This window comes from Rhinoraja longicauda, chromosome 7, assembly GCF_053455715.1.
Source record: "Rhinoraja longicauda isolate Sanriku21f chromosome 7, sRhiLon1.1, whole genome shotgun sequence".
Lineage (NCBI taxonomy): Eukaryota > Metazoa > Chordata > Chondrichthyes > Rajiformes > Arhynchobatidae > Rhinoraja > Rhinoraja longicauda.
The window spans coordinates 63,047,259-63,067,869 of record NC_135959.1 but is presented as its reverse complement, the minus strand read 5'-3'; the positions used below and the strand labels follow the sequence as shown (position 1 = coordinate 63,067,869).

General features: G+C 42.4%; 1 protein-coding gene across 2 annotated transcripts in view; it reads left to right on the top strand.

Annotated features, from left to right (window-relative positions):
- Positions 1-20,611, top strand: part of maml2 (mastermind like transcriptional coactivator 2) — a 340,367-nt gene that overhangs the window by 309,838 nt on the left and 9,918 nt on the right. For both annotated transcript variants that reach the window (XM_078402742.1, XM_078402741.1), the window contains exons 3-4: positions 14,128-14,331; positions 20,210-20,321. In XM_078402742.1, coding sequence (XP_078258868.1) covers positions 14,128-14,331; positions 20,210-20,321 — 316 coding nt within the window. The remainder of the gene's footprint in view (positions 1-14,127; positions 14,332-20,209; positions 20,322-20,611) is intronic.

Genomic DNA, 20,611 nt, shown 5'->3' with positions numbered 1-20,611 from the left:
CAATCTTGACAATTTAAAGGCCGTGCAGGGGTAGAGAGCTTGAGATAAAAGCCCTTTGGTGAATGTAAAACCCTCTGTGCAATCTAGTAAGATTTTTTTTCAGGCAATTACGCAGTGGGTGTTAGTGGCAGGAATATACTCTCCATTAATCAGCACTAATTGGCAATCTAAGAGGCCCCCGTAAGGATGGCTCTTTGTGTAAAGGAAAAAGTTGTCCAAGTGGAAGAGGAGTGCTATTGTAAAGTTCATATTCGTGAAGGGAAAGATTTGTTAAAACTATTTACATTTTTACAGCAAAAAAAATCTCTCCATTATATTTACGTTCACAATTTTAATGCAAACAATGAACTCGGAGAAGTTTTCAATTTCGGGAAGGAGTCTGATCTGACTGGAACACAAATGAGGGAGTGTTCAACACTGACACCGAGTGGCTGGAATGGAAAAATTCCACTCTTTACTTTTCACTGTGGAAAATAACTCATCCAAAAAAAAAGAAATTGAATTCACCAAGACCACGAGAAACTTAATTCCTCAACAGTTTTTTCTTCATTAGACATGTTATCAACAAAAAATAATATCCAGATGCAACTTTCAGTGAGAAATGTTAGAATTGATTTTGTTTTGTCACATGTATACTGTGAAATCGGTGAAAGATCTAAACCTTTTCCATATTCGTGGCTCATTTTAGTATCATACACCAAATATCTTTGTGATTTGCTCAATTTAGCCAATTTGCCCATTGAGACATTGGGTAATCCATTAGTGCTCCCATGTTCTCTGCATCTATTGGATTATTGGTGCATTCATTTCATCATTCAGCACTAGAATGATTTCCCGTCTGTCAGAGAAGCAGGTGACTGCATCCAATCTTGCAGAACTACTGGTGAACTAAGTTAGTCATGGCAGCAAACTCCTCTCCATCTGATGACTAATGGTTCAGCAAATACCCAAGCACGTGCGTTTAATGAATGTGATATGCTGTTAACACAAGGAAGTTTCGGTGACACCATTAACCTGCCACCAATGTTCTTTCTCGAGATAACAGTCCCTCAGCCTCCTCTTCACTCCTTCCCCTGTCGCCTACCCTATTACTTTGAAAGTAGCATTGCTGAAAAATATAATAGGAAAGAATCTAGGTTGAACATTGTGGTGAGTTCAGGAGATTGTATTTACAGTGTATGGTTATATAGATCTCCTACTGGTCTCCTACTGTGAGTTCAATGGAACAGGAAAATGGTCTCCTACTGTGAGGTGAATGGAACAGGAAAAGGTTATGTATGTTGTAGCAATGGGTTACAGCTGTTGACAGATTTTCAACACTTCCTTTGTGCAGAATCACGGTCTCTTTACATGTTGCTTCTCCAAAATCTGCAGGGACAGCCATTGGTTTCTGGATCAGGAGAGTGGCTTCACACAGCTCATCTTTCTGCCCTGCATTCATCTTCCTGCAGCTGCAGCTCTGGGTGGCTCAGAATCAGAACACACATGCTGTCACCATGGTGTTGCCTGATGACCCTTCTCTGCATGACTGACTTGAGGAGCTTTCCCGATAATAATAACATCTAAAAAGAACATCACCACCATTTAGCGATCGCATGCTATGCTTTGCATTAAATAAATAGAACAGTATCCTTATGACTTGCAATGCCAGTAAACTGTTGTTGTTGTTTTAGAAATGATATCAATACAGCTGCACTTAGTCTGGCATTGCTTATGCCTTTGCCTATTTAAAAGTGTCTTCCATGCCTACTTTCCCAATAATAGAATATACTAGACCAAGTGGACCCGTTGGGCCCAAATCTCTCCTGCATTGGTGCAGCACCCTCTCCTACCCCCCTCCCCCTCCCTCTCCTCCCCCCTCCCCTCCCCACTACCCCTTCCCCCTCTCCAACCCCGTCAACCCCCCTTATCCACCATCCCTCCCCCCCCTCGCTAGGAGATAGATTTAAACTTTAAAATGTGAATAACTTTTAAAATATAACACAAATTTCAACAAAACTACTTGCTTTACAATTAAAGCGATGACGGAGTAAGGTGGGCCTAGAATTGTCAAGCTATCGAGTACCGTTTTGGCTGTAGTTCGATCACAAATAAACAAACAAACGAGAGTTTCAGTATATAGACGACGTCACAAAGTCTGGTTGGATGGTCGTTTCTTGGTGGTCAACAGATAAAAGAATTGTACACAAGCATTATTTGATTTATTTTGAAAGATACGCCCTTTTTGGGTATGTTCCCCAGTTCAACATATGTTAGTTTTGAATTCCTTTTGTAAATGGGCCAACAAGAAACTATCATTTCTTTGCAACGTGGGTTGAATTTTAAGTCTGGGTTTGCAAGTAGGTAGAGGCAGGTTACTCCGATCCTTTTTGTGGCGTTCCGGGTTGGAAAGTTGGCTGTTGCACTTTGGGTTTTGTAGTGCATGGGAATCCCTCCATCGGCTATTCTACGCCTGTACTGCAGCAGCAGACACTGTCGTGGGAACATGGCATTGTTCCTTTTTATTCATTCAAAAGGTGTCGGCTTTGCAGGCCAAGCCGGCATTTAACCAACCATCCCCAACGCCTAGTTGCCCTTGAGAAGGCGGTATTGCTGCAGTCCTCAAGGGGTGGGTGTACACACAAAGCTGTTTGTGAGAATGTTCCAGGATTTTAACCCAGCGAAGGTGAAGAAATGGTAATTTATACCCATGTTGGGATGTTGTGTAGCTTGGACGGCCACTCTCAGGTGGTGATGTTCCAGTGGTTTTTTGCTACCCCTGTCCATCTATCTGGTTTGGAAGGTGCTGTCTAGAGTCTTTGTGGGTTGCTGCACTTTGCTGTGAAGATGATAAAAACTGCTGCAACTGTGCATCGGTGATGGAGAGAGTGATTCATTGTAGATGGAGTGGTTGTCAAGCTGCTTGCTATTTCCTTGTATGGTATCCTTGAGGATTTGATTGATTGAAAGACGGATTGAAACAGGCCCCTTGGCCCCCCGAGTCTGCGTCAGCCATCGATTACCTCTTCACACTAGTTCTATGTTATGTCTGGTTCTATATATATGAGAGAGAGAGAGAGAGAGAGAGAGAGAGAGAGAGAGAGAGAGAGAGAGAGAGAGAGAGAGAGAGAGAGAGAGAGAGAGAGAGATAAAGAGAGAGAGAGAGAGTGAGTGTGTGTGAGAGAGAGAGAGAGAGAGAGAGAGAGAGAGAGAGAGAGAGAGAGAGAGAGAGAGAGAGAGAGAGAGAGAGAGAGAGAGAGAGAGAGAGAGAGAGAGAGATAGAGAGAGAGAGAGATCGTTAGACCGTTCTGTTTCTGGTGTGGGATATTGATAACGTCATACAGTCATACTTGTGGGATAGAATCATACAGTGTGAAAACAGACCCTTCGGCCCAACTTGCCTACACCCACTATCTACACTAGTTCCACTTGCCTGCATTTGGTCCATATCCCTCTAAAAGTGTCCAATCCATGTACCAATGCAGATCCTGTGATCACAATGCCATTGAATGTAAAGGGATGTGAGCTGGATTTTCTATACTAACCATAGCTCATGTCCACTCCCCTACCCGCTCCCCGTAACCCCTAATTCTCTTGTCTATTAAAAAACAATCTATTTCCGTTTTTAATTTATTTAACGTTCCTGCTTCCACAGCTCCCTGAGGCAGCAAATTCCACAGACTAACCACCCTCTGAGTGAAGAGGTTTCTCCTCATCTCAGTTTTAAAAGAGCCCCCTCTTATTCTAAGACTATGCCCCCTAGTTCTGGTCTCCCCTATCATCGGAAACATCTTTAGCGCATCCACCCGATCAAGGCCCCTCACGATCTTATACGTTTCAATAAGATCGCCTCTCATTCTTCTGAACTCCAATGAGAAAAGTCCCAACCTACTTAACCTTTCCTCATATGTCAACCCCCTCATCCCTGGAATTAACCGTGTAAACCTTCTCTGCACATGTCATGTGAAATCCTGCACTTCCCTGCCTTTAGGTGGACACTTGGTTGAAAATCCATGGGTCTCCGAACAGCCAAGGCTAGGACATTAAATATCCTTTTCACATGACATTGATGATGCTTAAGTCCTTGCCAAGGGCCTGCATGTGTTTGTGCGATTGCTAAGTTTGTTTACTCGATGCTTTGTGCCAAGGCCCTGCAGCATTGTCTATGAGGTGCCTAACTGCGATGGCCCTGGCAATACAACATTACACATCAGTTTCTCATCTTCTACGTGTGAATTGTCAGTTTCCTGGAGAGCTGCTTTCACTCTTTGACGTCTCCATGTCATCTGGGTTGTCTTACCCTGCAGGAAGGGAAATAGTAAACCCATCAGTGACAGTAACTGTCTGCAGTGTGTGGTTGGATGAAGTATTTTTTATGAGGATACCCAAGAGTGAGTGGAATCAGATTATTTAATTTAGGGCAACATTCTCATGCCTCTCGACTTTGCTTCCATGGCCAGCCTCTACCTCCTGTAAGCAGAGAGTAGCCAACATCCATTGGTTGTCGTTTTAAATGCTGGACTTCAATTGAATAAGCTCACTTTCCTAAATGGTCAATAAGCCCAGTACAAATATTTAATGTAGACACAAAATGCTGGAGTATCTCAGCGGGACAGGAAGCATCTCTGGAGAGAAGGAATGGGTGATGTTTCCAGTCAAGACCCTTCTTCAGACCTGAGACGTCACCCATTCCTTCTCTCCAGAGATGTTGCCTGTCCCGCTGAGTTACTCCAGCATTTTGTGTCTACCTTCAATTTAAACCAACATCTGCAGTTCTTTCCTACACTAATATTTAATGGATGGTTGTGCTAAAACGTCGATGATGAATGTGCTGCAGAAATATGGTGTGTTTCCCATCCTCTACTGTTGTCCTCCCATCAGTTCAGAAAGTTATAATTTAACCCCATAAATCAGCTGACGTTCCGTAATTGCGCTTGAACTCATCACTTTACCATAAAACATTCTAATGTATTTTCACTCAGTAGATAAAGAACTTCTTATCATTCTCTTGGATATGTTAGTGGGTGGAAGAGACTTGTAATATGGAAGGATTTCTTCTCTGTTGCCTGTATTACTTTAGTGAGGTAAATAAATGACTTTTTCCTGCAGCTCCATCAATAAAAATAGCAGGGCATAATGCAATAGACCCAATAATAAAGTTTCCCATTTCTATACTATTTATTTTTGCCTGCATTATTTTCTACATTGTTTTCTCCAAAATACCCGTCCACACTGCGTGACTTCAAGGACAGAACAGTTAAAATGCATGCCATGAAAATCAATCAGTTGTACCCAGGTGTCGTGCGCTAGTTAATCTAACACCCTTCCTTGAAGATATCTCAAGGTTTAAGGTGAAGGGGAAACTATTTAATGGGAATCTGAGGGGTGAATTTTTCACACAAAGGCTGGTGGGTGTATGGAACAAGCTGCCAGAGGATGTAGTTAAGGCAGGTACTATCCTGACATTTAAGAAACAGTTGGACAGGTACATGGATAGGACATGTTTGGAGGGATACGGACCAAATGCGGGCAGGTGGGACTAGTGTAGTTGGGACATATTGGCCGGTGTGGGCAAGTTGGGCCGAAGGGCCTGTTTCCACGCTGTATCACTATGACTCAGAGTAACTCATTATAAAAGTAACAAGGAATCAACAAAGGACCACCTCCCTGATTATTTCTCCTGGACATTGTAAAATTACTATATTTCAATTAAAACACATGCCAATTAATTATCATACACCAAACCTATACATCCCATTCATCTAATTTTCTACACCATGGCTGCTATTTACTCTGAGTAGCAGGAAGAATTATTAAACTTTTTTTTCTGTACATTAACTTTATTAGTCGTGACAATAAATCGCAATTGGCAATTGCAGTCGGCACTTTGCGTTTGATGTTGAGTTGGCAGTGGGATGTCAAATGTGATAGACAAACAGTTTCCTTCCAAACAAATCCATTTGATAAGTATCATCCTGGCATTCTATCCCTGATGTCATCCTAATAATTTTACATCCTCTTCCTTCTGTAAAGGTAGCGATCACTTAAAAGAAGATACTGAAATTCTGTTAGTCGACATACAAATGAGGATAATCAAGTTCTCATGAGAGGAAACAAAAACAGAGTATGCATATTAAGTAATCTTTTCAATAAGGGCACCAACCACTTTGTGGATTGGCAAAGTAAAAGTATAAATAACAATAAAAGTAATGTGTGAGTACTAAATGCTACGTCTTCGGAAGATGACATTCAGTTTCTTGAACGCTTGTGGCATGGCAGCTACAATTTTCCTTAGTATTTCCAGCTTTGAACTATTGGGTTTGGGGGGTTCTGATAAATAAGCCTTGCAAAGTTGCCTGTCAATACCTTCCTACTCTTGGGACTTGCATAAAGAGCTGATCAGACTTGAAGCTGCAATCCTGTTTGAATAGCCACCTTCCGAAGAAGAAGGCACATGGTTTCCTCTTCATGAGCTTAGTCATTATTGGTTCTGGACTTGCGTCCTACTCCATTTCAGAGAGCAATATTTTTTACTTTACATTGACTCTCTTTATACTTTTCCAACGTCAGCTCTGGAGATTATGGAATAGATTATCATCGGAAGTGGAATCTCTGTTGCAGTCTCAGAATTGTTGGATTTATTCACAAAATGCTGGAGTAACTCAGCAGGTCAGGCAGCATCTCGGGAGAGAAGGAATGGGTGACGTTTTGGGTCGAGACCCTTCTTCAGACTGATGTCAGGGGGGCGGGACAAAGGAAGGATATAGGTGAAGACAGGAAGATAGAGGGAGATCTGGGAAGGAGGAGGGGAAGGGAGGGACAGAGGAACTATCTAAAGCTGGAGAAGTCGATGTTCATACCGCTGGGCTGCAAACTGCCCAGGCGAAATCAATTTGTGAATAAATCGATTTGTACCAGCATCTGCAATTATTTTCTTATACTACTCAGAATTGTTGGATGCAGCTCCTCCTGTTAAACTCTGTACACGAGAAACAGAGAACCACTTGAAGTCAGATTATTCTGTATCAAAAAGAAAACTTAGGCAAAAGCAAATGCAGCATCCAAAGTCGATAATCTCATGTAAAACAGAAAGAATCATATAGATAATAAAAAATACTATTTAGAAAATAAATATAGAAATCAAATAATAAACTAGTTGTTAAGAATGAAGAAAGAAGATGGCATAAGTTAAATTAATTTTAATTGTGTCATTTTTTTATATACAAGTTATCTTTGCTGCTGGTGCTGCTTTGAGCAGTTGGTCATTAATTGGTAGTTTTAATCCTGTATTAAAGCTTTGATCCTCATAAAAATGACAAGTGCTAGAAGTTTCCATGATGAGTAATTATGAATATTTTAAGCTGGTTTTGTAAAACTATCTTTGATTTGTAATGTTGAAGTTGACAATTTTAAAAGGGAAATTCTCAATCTGTTGTAAAGAGGAATGGTTGCTTCTGCCTTTGTAAGGTCATGATAACCATCTTCACATTTTCACTGCATTGACAGTTGTGCAGCCCAGGGCAAAGCAAGTTTGGATAAATAGTCAAAGAAAATCTTTTACTGGCTGCCTGCTATCAAGTTGCAAGTTCAGCAAGTTGAAAAATGTCCTAAACCTCCAGGGGATGGAGAAGGACTTGCAAAGATGAGCTCAGATGTCAGTTGGAGCAGACAGCCCTAAGGAGCAGGATGTACTGATGTGAGAAGTTTGATGGATAAGCATGAGTTGCCAACATCAGTAAATGCATCCTCAAATTCTACATCCTGCAAATACATCGTTACCCCCAGATGCATGTCAGTTGTGACAATCTCCTCACTCATTCTCCATATTTGTTTCCCATTCAGGAGCATTATCTATAATTCACCTTATCGTTACAGATTTAATGCCACTGTAAACCACCCAATCATAGCTTGCAAAGTCATTTATTCGGCCAGGACGTCTAAAGCACCCAAACACTTATTATTGAACAGGTTTGCAAGGCAGGAGTTGATTGGAGAATAGGCACTAAACACACCCTAACCTTGATGAAGGAAGGAAAAAAAACTACTGAAGGATAGACACAAAATGCTGGAGTAACTCGGCGGGACTGGCAGCATCTCTGGAGAGAATGAATAGATGTTAAACGTCACCCATTCCTTCTCTCCGGAGATGCTGCCTGTCCCACTGAGTTACTTCAGCATTTTGTGTCTATCTTCGGTTTAAACCAGACTCTGCAGTTCCTTCCTACAAACCACTGGAGGAAATGAGTAGATCAGGCAGCATCTGTGAAGCGAGATGGACAATCAACATTTCAGGTCAAGACCCTTCTTCTGGGGAGATGGCCAGTATAAAGAGGTGAGGAGGTCAGGGCAAGAGCTGGCACAAGATAGATGGGGAAGTCAGGAGTAGTAACAATGGAGACTCGGACATCACTGGTGAAATTTACCAGGTGCTGCAGATGATGGAATTTAATTGGAAGGTGGTCTAAGGGACTAAATAAGGGAGGTGGGATGGGCAATACGGAGGGAGGGTCCCGATGTGAGGAGTGTATGGGTGATAGCCAGATGGAGTGGGTGGAGAAGCTGGGTGAGAGGGGGCTAGGCATTGTAGAAACAAGAGTATGCGTGGGAGGATTTATGTGGCTAGAGAGGCCAAGGTGTTGCAAGTTAGCTGAAATTAGAGAATTCAATGATTGTGCCAATGGATTGTTGAGTACCAAAGTGGCTTATGCTCTTCCACTGGTTTACATTTGACCTCACCCTGGCAGAGGAGGATACAGAGGAGAGGCATCAATGTAGAGGAGGCATTTAATGTGTCCATCCACCCTTCCTCACCTGGATCCGCCTATCACGTGCCATTTCTTGCCCCACCACTCACCTCTTCACACTAAGTAAAACCTCCACTTTTTCAGTTGAGAGGAAAAATCTCGACCTGAAATGTTGATTGTCCATTTCCCACCACAGATGCTGCCTGGCCCACTGAATTTCTCCAGCAGTTTGTTTTTATGCTCCAGATTTCAGCGTCGAGTCTTTTGTGTTTCATGATGGTGGAGCAGCTGATTGTTGGCGCAGATGTTGCTGAGGTTGTGGCAGTGAGGAGACTGAAAAGACTTGAAAGATTATATCCTTAAAAAAGAGTCCTTCTGCTACCCCACCTCCCATCAGCTCACACCTGATTTACAAGCAGCATATGCTATGAAGGATGTTTTTTTTCCTTTTTAAGGTAGCTCATTGATTTGTAACCTTCTTCTTGTTGAGGTGCTGGGCACATAAACTTTTAGTGATAATTAATTTACATGTATTTACAAGAATTAGGATGGAAACACTGATGTTGTCACATTGATTCCCCTCAAACTGACAACCGAACGATTAAATTTTCTGACAGCTGGACAGATGTGGATTTTTTTTAATGAGAGAATATCAATAACACAAACTGTCCAAAATGCTTAAGTATCATTAATAAAATTACAGGTGGATAATCAAATTAAATTTATCAGAGATGTGTGAAACCGCTTCTTGTTTTTGTGGAATAAACAATTATTAAACCAAACTGTTGGGGCATTGACAGGTTAAAACTGATAAGAGTTCAGGATTATAGAATTAGCATTCTAGGATGTATTATAAACTATAGTTTATATTTGACCAAGAAATATGTCCTTATTTTCTGGAACAGTGGAGCAAGGGTTTTTCCTGTTAAAAACAGATGTCTGTTGCTAGACGACCATTAGAATTTCTTTTACTTGGGAATTTGGAAGTAAAGCTACTGCACAGCAGGAGTTTTTTTGTGAAATACTACTCTAATTGGCCAGGCTGACCAAAGTTATTATTTTTAAGGAGTAAAGAATACATTTTGGGTTTATATCCATGTATGATTTTGAGAATTGAAAAAAAAAACAATGACATTTCAAATACTATTTTAATTTCTTGGCAAAAGATTAGGTTCATTCTTCACACAGAGAGTGGTGAGTCTGTGAAATTCTCTGCCACAGAAGGTAGTTGAGACCAGTTCATTGGCTATATTTAAGAGGGAGTTAGATGTGGCCCTTGTGGCTAAAGGGATCAGGGGGTATGGAGAGAAGGCAGGTACAGGTTACTGAGCTGGATGATCAGCCATGATCATATTGAATGGCGGTGCAGGCTCGAAGGGCCGAATGGCCTACTCCTGCACCTATTTTCTATGTTTCTATGTTTCAAAGTGGCTCCTGAAACTAGACCTTGATAATGATGAGACAAACACTAAGAGAAAGGTCTGCAAAGGCTAAATTACTTCAGTTCGGGTACTCCCTGACTCCAAAGGCTCAATGTAAAGACTTATTTAGGGGACGTAGGTGTTTCTAGTAAGGACAGCATTCTACTGCCCAATCCCAGTTGCCCTTCAGGCATTGGTAGAGGATCATCTTCTTCAAACAATGCACTCCTTCTGGTAAAAAATACTCCAAATTACTGTGGAGAAGACACAGTGACAATGAAGGCATGGAATTTGTGGTGAGGGTGGCGTGTGATTTGGAGCGTGTTGGTACATCCATCCTCTTGCTGCTTTTGCCCTTCATGGCAGTGGGGTCACATGTTTGAGGGTTGCTGTGCAAGTAGCCGAGTGAGTAACTGCAGGTCATGTTGTAAATGGCACACTCTGCCAATCACAGTGCACCAGTAGATGGTTAGGGTAGTGGACGAATGCCATGCAAATGGGCAGCCTATATGTGGAGGCGCAGTCATCCAGGCATATGCAGAGTATTTCATTGCAGCCTTGACTTTTCTGTTATTGATGGTGGAAAAAAAGTTTTGGTTTGACAGGAGATAAGTTACTCACTGTGGGATTCCAGACTCTTACCCAGTCTTGTAGCTACAGTAGTCAGTCCACCTGGCATGACTCTGGCTGCAAGAGTCTATTGGCAAAGGTTTTGTTTTAGTTTAGTTTAGTTATACAGCATGAAAACTGTCCCTTTAGTCCACCGAGTCTACACCAACCATTGATCAGTTGTTCACGCTAGTTACAATACAATACAATATATCTTTATTGTCATTGTACAGGGGTACAACGAGATTGGGAATGCACCTCCCATACGATGCAATAAATTAATTAGCTAGTCAGTATTAATATAAACAACCCAATGAAACAAATTGGAACAGTTTTAAAACAGAATAAAGTGCAAGTAGATCTGTGCCGGTTCACTGTGCGATGTGACCATCCGGCTCAGCAGGACCGGTTCATAGCAGCTATGGCCCTGGGGATGAAGCTGTTCCTGAGTCTGGAGGTGCGGGCGTAGAAGGCCTTGTATCGTCTGCCCGATGGCAGAAGTTCGAACAGACTGTTGCAGGGGTGTGAAGAGTCTTTGTGGATGCCGGTGGCTTTTCTGAGGCATCGTGTGTTGTAGATGCCCTCCAAGGCTGGTAGCTGTAGTCCTCTGAGCTCTATGGACTACCCGCTGAAGAGCTTTCCCCTCTGCCTCCGTGCAGCTGAGATACCACACAGGGATGCCATGTGAGAATGCTCTCTATGGTGCAGTGGTAGAATGTCGCCAGCAGCTGTTGGGGTAGACCAGACTTTTTCAGTGTTCTTAGGTAGAACAGTCGTTGCTGCGCCTTCTTGACCAACGCAGCAGTGTTAGTGGACCATGTTAGGTCCTCCGAAATGTGAGTGCCCAGAAACTTGAAGCTGGACACTCTCTCCACACTGTAATGCTACGTAATGCTACTTTCTCATCCACTAGAGGAAATTTACAGTGGCCAATTAGCCTACAAACCAGCTCGTCTTTTACCAAGACTCTTTGTTGCCAAACGGTGTCTTGAAAATTACTGCTCTTAGTGCCACCTTCGAATTGGAATTTAACTTGTTGCACCTTGTTTTGACACCAATGGAACGGATTTCAGGGCAGTACAATGACCAAGTGCACCTTTGCGGTATGTTTAGCCCTACTAACCAGGTATGTGCTGCTGGCCAGTGGACTTTCTGCCCCTCAGCTAAATATTGGGATGTGGTATAAAAGTTGTCAGGAATTTTAAAAATGGCGCCAAATGGATCAATTTCATTTGCTTACAGAAATGTTACAAATATTTATACAGATGGGACTAGTGTCACATCTACTCCCTGCAGACTCCGGCAATTTACAGTGGTCCATTAACCAATGGGTCTGGAGCACCTTGGTCAACATGAACAACCTGGGCCGAAGGGCCTGTTTACAAGCTGTATGACTCTTTGACTATAAAAATATATTTCTTGGTATTGATTTCTGGCAATGTTCCCATTTTGGGATTTAAATCATCATTCCCGTGGTTAATGATATCATCTTTCTCCACATTCTTATTGAATATTTCTGTTTCTCAATAGCCTTTATTTTCTGTCCACGTTAGCTTTCAGTAAATTTGAATGTAAGTCCTTTCTGTTAGTACAATATCAATGTGCTGTACCACGTAGTAAGCTTTACAAAAGGTGGGGCCTGATGTTCAGAGCTTTGTAGTTCTGTTTATGAAGCGTCTATGGCCACTTATGTGATTATGTGGTATTTTCTTGGTGCACCAGACTGATCCACTCAACATTGGCTGCTGCTTCCCAAGATAATCCCAGCAAAAAAAATGGATCTTTCCACATGGCACAGAACTTCCTCCAATTAAATGAGAGCAAGTCTGAGGTCATCCTATTCGGCCCCCCCCCGACTCCATCAAATTGATAACAGGCAGTCTTGGAAGCCTATCCTGCCTAGTCAAACCGCATGTCAAAAACCTCGGCATGATATTTGACTCTGCATTAAAATTTGATAAGCAAGTCAACGCTGTGGTAAAAGCCAGCTTCTTCCAACTTCGAACCATAGCTAAAATCAAACCTTTCCTCAAATTCGACGACACAGAAAAAATCATTCACGCTTTCATTTCCTCCCGCCTAGACTACTGCAACTCCCTATACACTGGGATCAGCCAATCTTCCCTGTCCCGCCTGCAACTGGTCCAAAACGCCGCAGCGAGACTCCTGACGGGTACCCGTAAAAGGGACCACATCACCCTGATTCTGGCCTCTCTCCACTGGCTCCCTGTACGGTACAGAATCAACTTCAAGCTCCTCCTATTCACGTATAAAGCCCTAAATGGACACTCCCCCCCCCACATCAAAAATCTTCTAACCCCCCTCTCTAACTCCAGGTCCCTCAGATCGGCCGACTTGGGGCTATTCACTATCCCGCGGTCTAGGCTTAAACTCAGGGGTGACCGCGCTTTTGCGGTTGCAGCTCCTAGACTGTGGAACAGCATCCCTCTCCCCATCAGAACTGCCCCCTCCATCGACTCCTTTAAGTCCAGGCTCAAAACATACTTCTACTCCCTAGCGTTTGAGGCTCATTGAGGAGGCGCTGTGAACTGTTTGCGTGCTACTGTATGTTTTCATTTTTGTTTTCTATTGGAACCTAATCAAATGTACAGCACTTTGGTCAACGTGGGTTGTTTTTAAATGTGCTATACAAATAAAATTGACTTGACTTGACTTGACATGGAAAATGAAGGGATATGAATCTGCCAATCTCTGATGGGCATTTTTCCCTTACTTTTTCTGAGCAGTGTTTTTGTTTTGTTGCATAGATTAATGTTACGGCCAGATATTAAATGGCTTTTATTTGTCTCAATATCGTAATCATTTGTCATTGTGGTCAGTCATTGTCCGGTTGTCAATAATAATTTGAAAACGATCTTGCTTTTTTTTTTCATATCATGTAACAATAATATTCTGATCTGCTATGGTGCGTTTGATTCTTGATATGAATGGAGTTTAACTAAAATGTCTTTACTGATTTTTGCAGTAACCACTCGGTTTGTACAGTTATGGAAACCTTTAAAAGAACATGCTGAAATGCATTGTTTCCCAATGTGTTGTCCAACATTGAATTCCTGGCTTCAGCTACCAGCGTGAATGGTTACAGAGCACATTCACATTGGACTTCTTTTAAGTGATCTGGCCTCCTTGTGAATTACAAGTGCTTGGAAAAATCTATGATTAAGCTTAAAGAAATGGTTGCAAAGATATATATGAAGGAATAAATCAAATCATGTGAAACAATTTTGAATTGGCTACATGGTTTCTTTCCTGATCTCATGCCATATTCCCGATGATACATTTTTCCCGCAACAAAGCTGAACTTTATAATGTTTCAGCACAAGGAATAACTCCTCTTTTCTTTCCTATCTCAGGATCAGAATTCTGTGGTGGGCCCACGCCCAGGCCTGAGCCAAACTCCGAATACCTGTCCAAACCCGAATGCTGGCAACAGCTACATTAATAATGCTCACCAGGCTGTGCTAAAGCAGCAACTGATGGAGAAGAAGCAGGCCATGCAGAGACAGATGATGGAGCATCAGAAACTGCTCTTTCGACAACAAATCCTGCAAGACACGGTACAATATTTTCCAGTCTCTTTGCTAATTAACCTATAGCCTGAGCTCCAAACAAGGAGGCATCATTTTTTTCTGGCATGTGTTTCTCTCAAATTTGTTTTTACCTTATGAGGATATCATCCACAGCAGACTTACGGACCTCAGTTATAAAACTGATTGGGATTTGGTCATTACTTGTGAGCTGAGCTGGGAATTTACCTGCTGACTTGGTAATGGGGTTCAAGCTGTCATGACCTCTTTTGAATGTGTCCTGCTGACTTGTGGGGTTCCTGTTCCAATTGTCAGGTGGGATAGAACTGAAAGCAAAGTGGCACAGAGGTCACCCACTGGAACAAAGTAGGGGCCCTAAAATCTCCGTTACAGTTAGAAATGCAAGGATTGAACCCCTCCATGTAACGTGGAATATAGGTCTTCAGTCTCAATTAGAAATAGTGACACGTGGCAGCACGGTGGCGCAGCAGTGGAGTTGAGGCCATAGAGCACTTGCTGTAACAGGGTTTGATCCCGACCACGGATGCTGTATGTACGGAGTTTGTACGTTCTCCCCGTGACCTGTGTGGGTTTTCTCCGAGATCTTCAGTTTCCACCCACACTCCAAAGACGTACAGGTATGTAGGTAAATTGGTTCGGTATATGTAAACATTGGCCCTAGTGTGTGTAGGATAGTGTTAATATGCGGGAATCACTGGTCAGTGTGGACCTGTTTCCGCACTGTATCTCTAAACTAAACTAAACTAAACAACTACGCAAGTAGTAGGAGTAAGCAGTGTGTGGGTTTCCGTTCAATACATCTCCCTCTGGACCACTGCACTCAGTGTAAAATGGAGGGTTATACCATTGAAGCAACATTGTTTGCATTCAGTTGTTTTATCTCTTCTTGTTATGTACTTAATCTTTCTTTAGACTTAGCATCAGATGGTAAGGTTCACCAACATTTTATCAACATTTCAAGTACACAGACTGAATTATTCATCCTGAAGGTTGCTAGGCCCAACATTCTGCTGCCCCCTTTTATTCAATCACATAAAACGTTCCATATAAGGAGAAGACACCTTTATCACTGCCCTCTTTTCCACCACTAAACTCTGGAAAAGTGCAGACTAATGGGCGTGAGCAATCATACGACCCCCTTCCCCAACAATAGATAATACAATACTATATAACTTTATATATAGAATACAATATATCTAATACAATAATACAATACAATACAATACAATATATCTTTATATATTTATATCTTACAGGGGTACAGCGAGATTGGGAATGCGCCTCCCATACGATGCAATAAATTAATTAGCTAGTCAGTATTAATTTAAACAACCCAATGAAACAAATTAGAACAATTTTAAAACAGAATAAAGTGCAAGTAGATCTGTGCCGGTTCACTGTGCGATGTGACCATCCGGCTCAGCAGGACCGGTTCATAGCAGCTATGGCCCTGGGGATAAAGCTGTTCCTGAGTCTGGAGGTGCGGGCGTAGAAGGCCTTGTATCGTCTGCCCAATGGTAGAAGTTCGAACAGACTACTGCAGGGGTGTGAAGACTCTTTGTGGATGCTGGTGGCTTTTCTGAGGCATCGTGTGTTGTAGATGCCCTCCAAGGCTGGTAGCTGTGTTCCGATAGTCCTCTGAACTCTATGGACTACCCGCTGAAGAGCTTTCCTCTCTGCCTCCGGGCAGCTGAGATACCACACAGGGATGCCATGTGTTAGTCCTGATAATTCATTGCAGCCAATGTGTGGATGGCAAAACCACATAAACAATGAGATGATAATCACCACAAAATCTGCTTGATTTTAGTATTATTGGTTGTGGAACAAGCATTGTCCAGAAGTTTGAGAAAACCTGCTCTGCTTTTTCTCAAAATAGTTGCATTAGTTCAGTAATGCTCATGCAAAAGAGCCTCAGTCTAACATCTCTTGTAACATTTCTGGAGTGTCAACCTAGATTTCATTTTATCGTGTCACAATAAAATACATAAAGGTTAGGGTAGGTTTCCCTCTTCCCTGCACTCAGTAATATTGGAATAATGGCCCAACACAGGATGTTGTTCCATACCTTGGCTCGATACCTAAATTGTGCAGCTGCTGAATTCCTTCTATGTTTTTCTGTGCATGAGTGGGTCTCAATTTGAATTGCACACGTGGGACTGACCACTTGGCCTGCATGCAGGATATCTCCTTTCATGTTGCTGGTAGATCAAGGGCAGAGATCAATATACATTTGGTGCAGCTAGATCTTGAGGTATGCTCAAGATTCTCTCCTGCTGTTGATTACAAACACACCCACTTGGATTTTATGGGATAAAATAAGCACAACCGCTAGTTTTGCAGTCATAATCTTGCCTCGATAACAAATTGGGGATTTATGCACTGGTGTGTGAAAGCCACACGCTGGTCCCTGGTGCTGCTGTCAGCATTGCCAATTTGCACTCCCTGGGGAAATCTGCACCAGCTCCATAAATGCCTAAAGGGTGTAGAAAAGAACTGCAGATGCTGGTTTAAATCGAAGGTAGACGCAAAATGCTGGAGTAACTCAGCGGGACTAGCAGCATCTCTGGAGCGAAGGAATAGGTGACGTTTCAGGTCGAGACCCTTCTCCTAAATGCCTTTGGGTTCTTCTCCCCATGATATGACTGTAAGGAACAGCTGTAAGAACCTCAGGTTAGGAGTACGTGAACTGTAACTTTGTTGGTCAATTGTTGGTTTAATACTACGTTATTTAGTAATTTTAACAAATGTTTTAATACTGATCGGCTTGTAATCCTATAAATTCTAAAGTGATTCAGTTGGTAGGCAATTTTAATTTTTTACACTTTTTAACTTATTTAAATTCATTTTTTAAAAGATTTTGCGGAATGGCGGGACTGTCGTATGTTGAAAGGCTGGAGCAATTAGGCTTGTATACACTGGGATTTAGACGGATGAGGGGGGATCTTATTGAAACATATAAGATAATTAGGGGATTGGACACATTAGAGGCAGGAAACATGTTCCCAATGTTGGGGGAGTCCAGAACAAGGGGCCACAGTTTAAGAATAAGGGGTAGTCCATTTAGAACGGAGATGAGGAAGAACTTTTTCAGTCAGAGAGTGGTGAAGGTGTGGAATTCTCTGCCTCAGAAGGCAGTGGAGGCCAGTTCGTTGGATGCTTTCAAGAGAGAGCTGGATAGAGCTCTTAAGGATAGCGGAGTGAGGGGGTATGGGGAGAAGGCAGGAACGGGGTACTGATTGAGAGTGATCAGCCATGATCGCATTGAATGGCGGTGCTGGCTCGAAGGGCTGAATGGCCTACTCCTGCACCTATTGTCTATTGTCTATAATATGTAGGCCATTGAACTAATTGCCCTGTTCTGAACTCTGAGGCATAAATTGTTTTTTCACAATTCCAATTTGTTTGATTTTACTGCTGACACACTGATCACAGGTAATTTGGCTCCAATGCAGGGTTTTAGATATAAGGAGATACTAAAATTGTTTGGCTAAAATTGTTCTCGCTGAGGAGTGAACTTACAGACTTATGAGGAGCATAGATGCGTTTGATAGGCTTTTCCAAAGTGAGATGCGTCTAAAATGAAAGGACATAGGTTGAAGATGAGAGGGGAAGTATTTAAAGAAGATATTTAAAAGAGATGTAAATATTTAAAGAGCATTTTTTTCACACAGAAGATGGGCACATGGAATTAGGCTGCAGAGTAGATAGAAGAGGCAGATACAATCCATAAAGGGAGAAGGCAGGTACGGGGTACTGGTTGAGAATGATCAGCCATGATCACATTGAATGGCGGTGCTGGCTCGAAGGGCCGAATGGCCTCCTCCCGCACCTATTGTCTATTGTCAATCATTTGGACAGGTACATGGATAGGGAAGGAAAAGACGGACATGGGATACATACATAAAAATGGACAGCATAGATAAAGACTTCAACTGACATGGACAAATTGGGCCAAAGGACCTGTTTGTTTCCATGCTGTGCAATTCTCTGACTCCATGTTACCCACGCTCACCATGACATAATCCATCACAGGGTCAGTTTTTAAATGGCCGCCCTTCCCTGTGTACTCCCAAAGTTTTAAAAGGCTCCAAGACCCATCTCTTCCTTCAGCCTCTCGTGCATTCCTTTTTCTTCAAGCCAACTTCTGGAAATCTTGACGTCAAGCATGCCTTAGTTGATTGGCATTCTCGCCTCTGATTGAAAAGATTGTGATTCAATCAGAATCAATCTGAAACAAGTATGCTGAAACTTAGGCTAGCATTCAAGCACAGTTCTGATAGACTGCTGCAATCTTGAAGGGCTGACATTCAAACCCCATCTGCTCCCTGAGAATAACATAAAATATACCATTCATTATACAACTGCAGAAAAAAAGTAGGGAGTAGTAGCTAGTAGATTGACTTTCTACTTGGTGGATATTTATCTTTCAATTAACACTACTAAAACTCGTCTTTGTAACTGCAATCAAGTTATTATCCCATCACTCTTTGTCAGACCCTGCACAAATCTGTTTATACATTCACTATTATATTCGAAAAGGTTCTCATTAGCTGTGAAATGCTTTGAGATTTTCAGAAAGAGATTTGTAAAAGTGCTGCATAAATGTAAGTCTACGTTGTATACCCTCGAGACTGGAATCATCCCCCCTGGCAATTACCTTTCCACTCTTAAAACTCTGAATAAAATGTCATTCCCCTTCTCCTAATATACCCTTTGGTTTAATGGTGATCTTTACCAAACTATGTTCATGCAAAGTAGTGGGATCCTTTCACTTAATTAAATAGGTTGTCGCACTCTTCCTCTACCCCCACATGATTACACTTGACATACATCACCATTCATTTCACATAAAGCTTGAGATTGGATGGTAATAACATTGAATGCTGACTTGCTATCACCATTCTGCTTCTCATCAATTCGTTTTTATAAGTTGTTGTCTGGGATGCACATCTTCAGAGTGAATTGTCACAGACAGGACACAGTGACCGGTAACGACACAGTGCCTCCAGTAGTGTCACTGGAAAAGATATTCAGAAGTCTTTTGAGTACCATTCCTGGCCCAAGCTCCTGGCTTTTGGCTCCTAGACATTCATTGGGTTTGCTCAGAAGACTATTGCAGAACCCATGATAACCCATGAGATGAAACCTCATTTATCATTCCCACTTTCACATTGTCCCTCTGAGTTAACTGATCCCGCGATGTACCGTAGTGGGAGAGTCTAGGACCGGAGGGCACAGCCTCAGAATAAAGGACATAACTTTAGAGTGTTGAAGAGGAATTTCTTTAGCCAGAGGGTGGTGAATCTGTGGAAGTCATTGCCACAGATGGCTGTGGAGGCCAAGTCATTAGGTATGACTTGGGTAAGAGTGATAAATTCTTGATTAGTTAGGGTGTCAAAGGTTACGGGGAGAATGCAGGAGAATGGGGATGAGAGAGGAAAATTGATCAGCAATGATCAAATGATGGAGTAGACTTGATAGGCCAAATAGCCTAATTCTTCTATGTCGTATGATCTGATGAGATGAAATGAGTGGAGTGGTTGGTCGCTGCCATGCTTTAGGTGGTTCATTATCACAGATAGTCCTGGAATTGTCAATCCTTCCAAGATTAGTCATAGATTTTCAAATGCTGCTGCTCTCCACATGTGGTTGCTGGTCTCCTCTTCAGTCAGCACTATTTTGAGAAGATTCTGAGCAGATTCCACACTGATATCTACAAGTGCTCTTCTGTCTGTTGCTGATGTCTTTTGAGACTTCCTGCACCTATTTTCTATGTTTCTCTCTTGTGAAGATGTTTGCCGACAAAAATTCTATGATGAGGAGAAAAGGGGAAGACAATGATGTATGTTTATTGGAAAGGTTAATGATTGTCTTTTTTTTTAAGGAGAAAATGAACACGCAAGAACAACTTAACAGGCACTTGACAAGGCCGCCTCCAGATTACAAAGAGCAGAGACGAAGTCTAGTTGGAATCCCACAGCCAAGCCAATATCCAGGTAACAAATCAGCATTGCAACTTGCAAATTATTTTCTATACAATGTAACAAAGGCATTATATAAAATTACTAGATCAAGTGGACCCGTTGGGCCCAAACCTCTCCTACATTGGTGCATGACCCTCTCCTCCCCCCTCCCCCTCCCCCCTCCCTCCCCTCCCCTCATTCCCTTCCCTCCATCCTCCCCCTCCCTCCCTCCTCCTCTCCCCCTCCGTCCTCCCCCTCCCTCCTCCCTCTCCTTCCCCTCCCCCCCACTCCATCCCCCTCAACCCCCCTTATCCTCCCTCCTC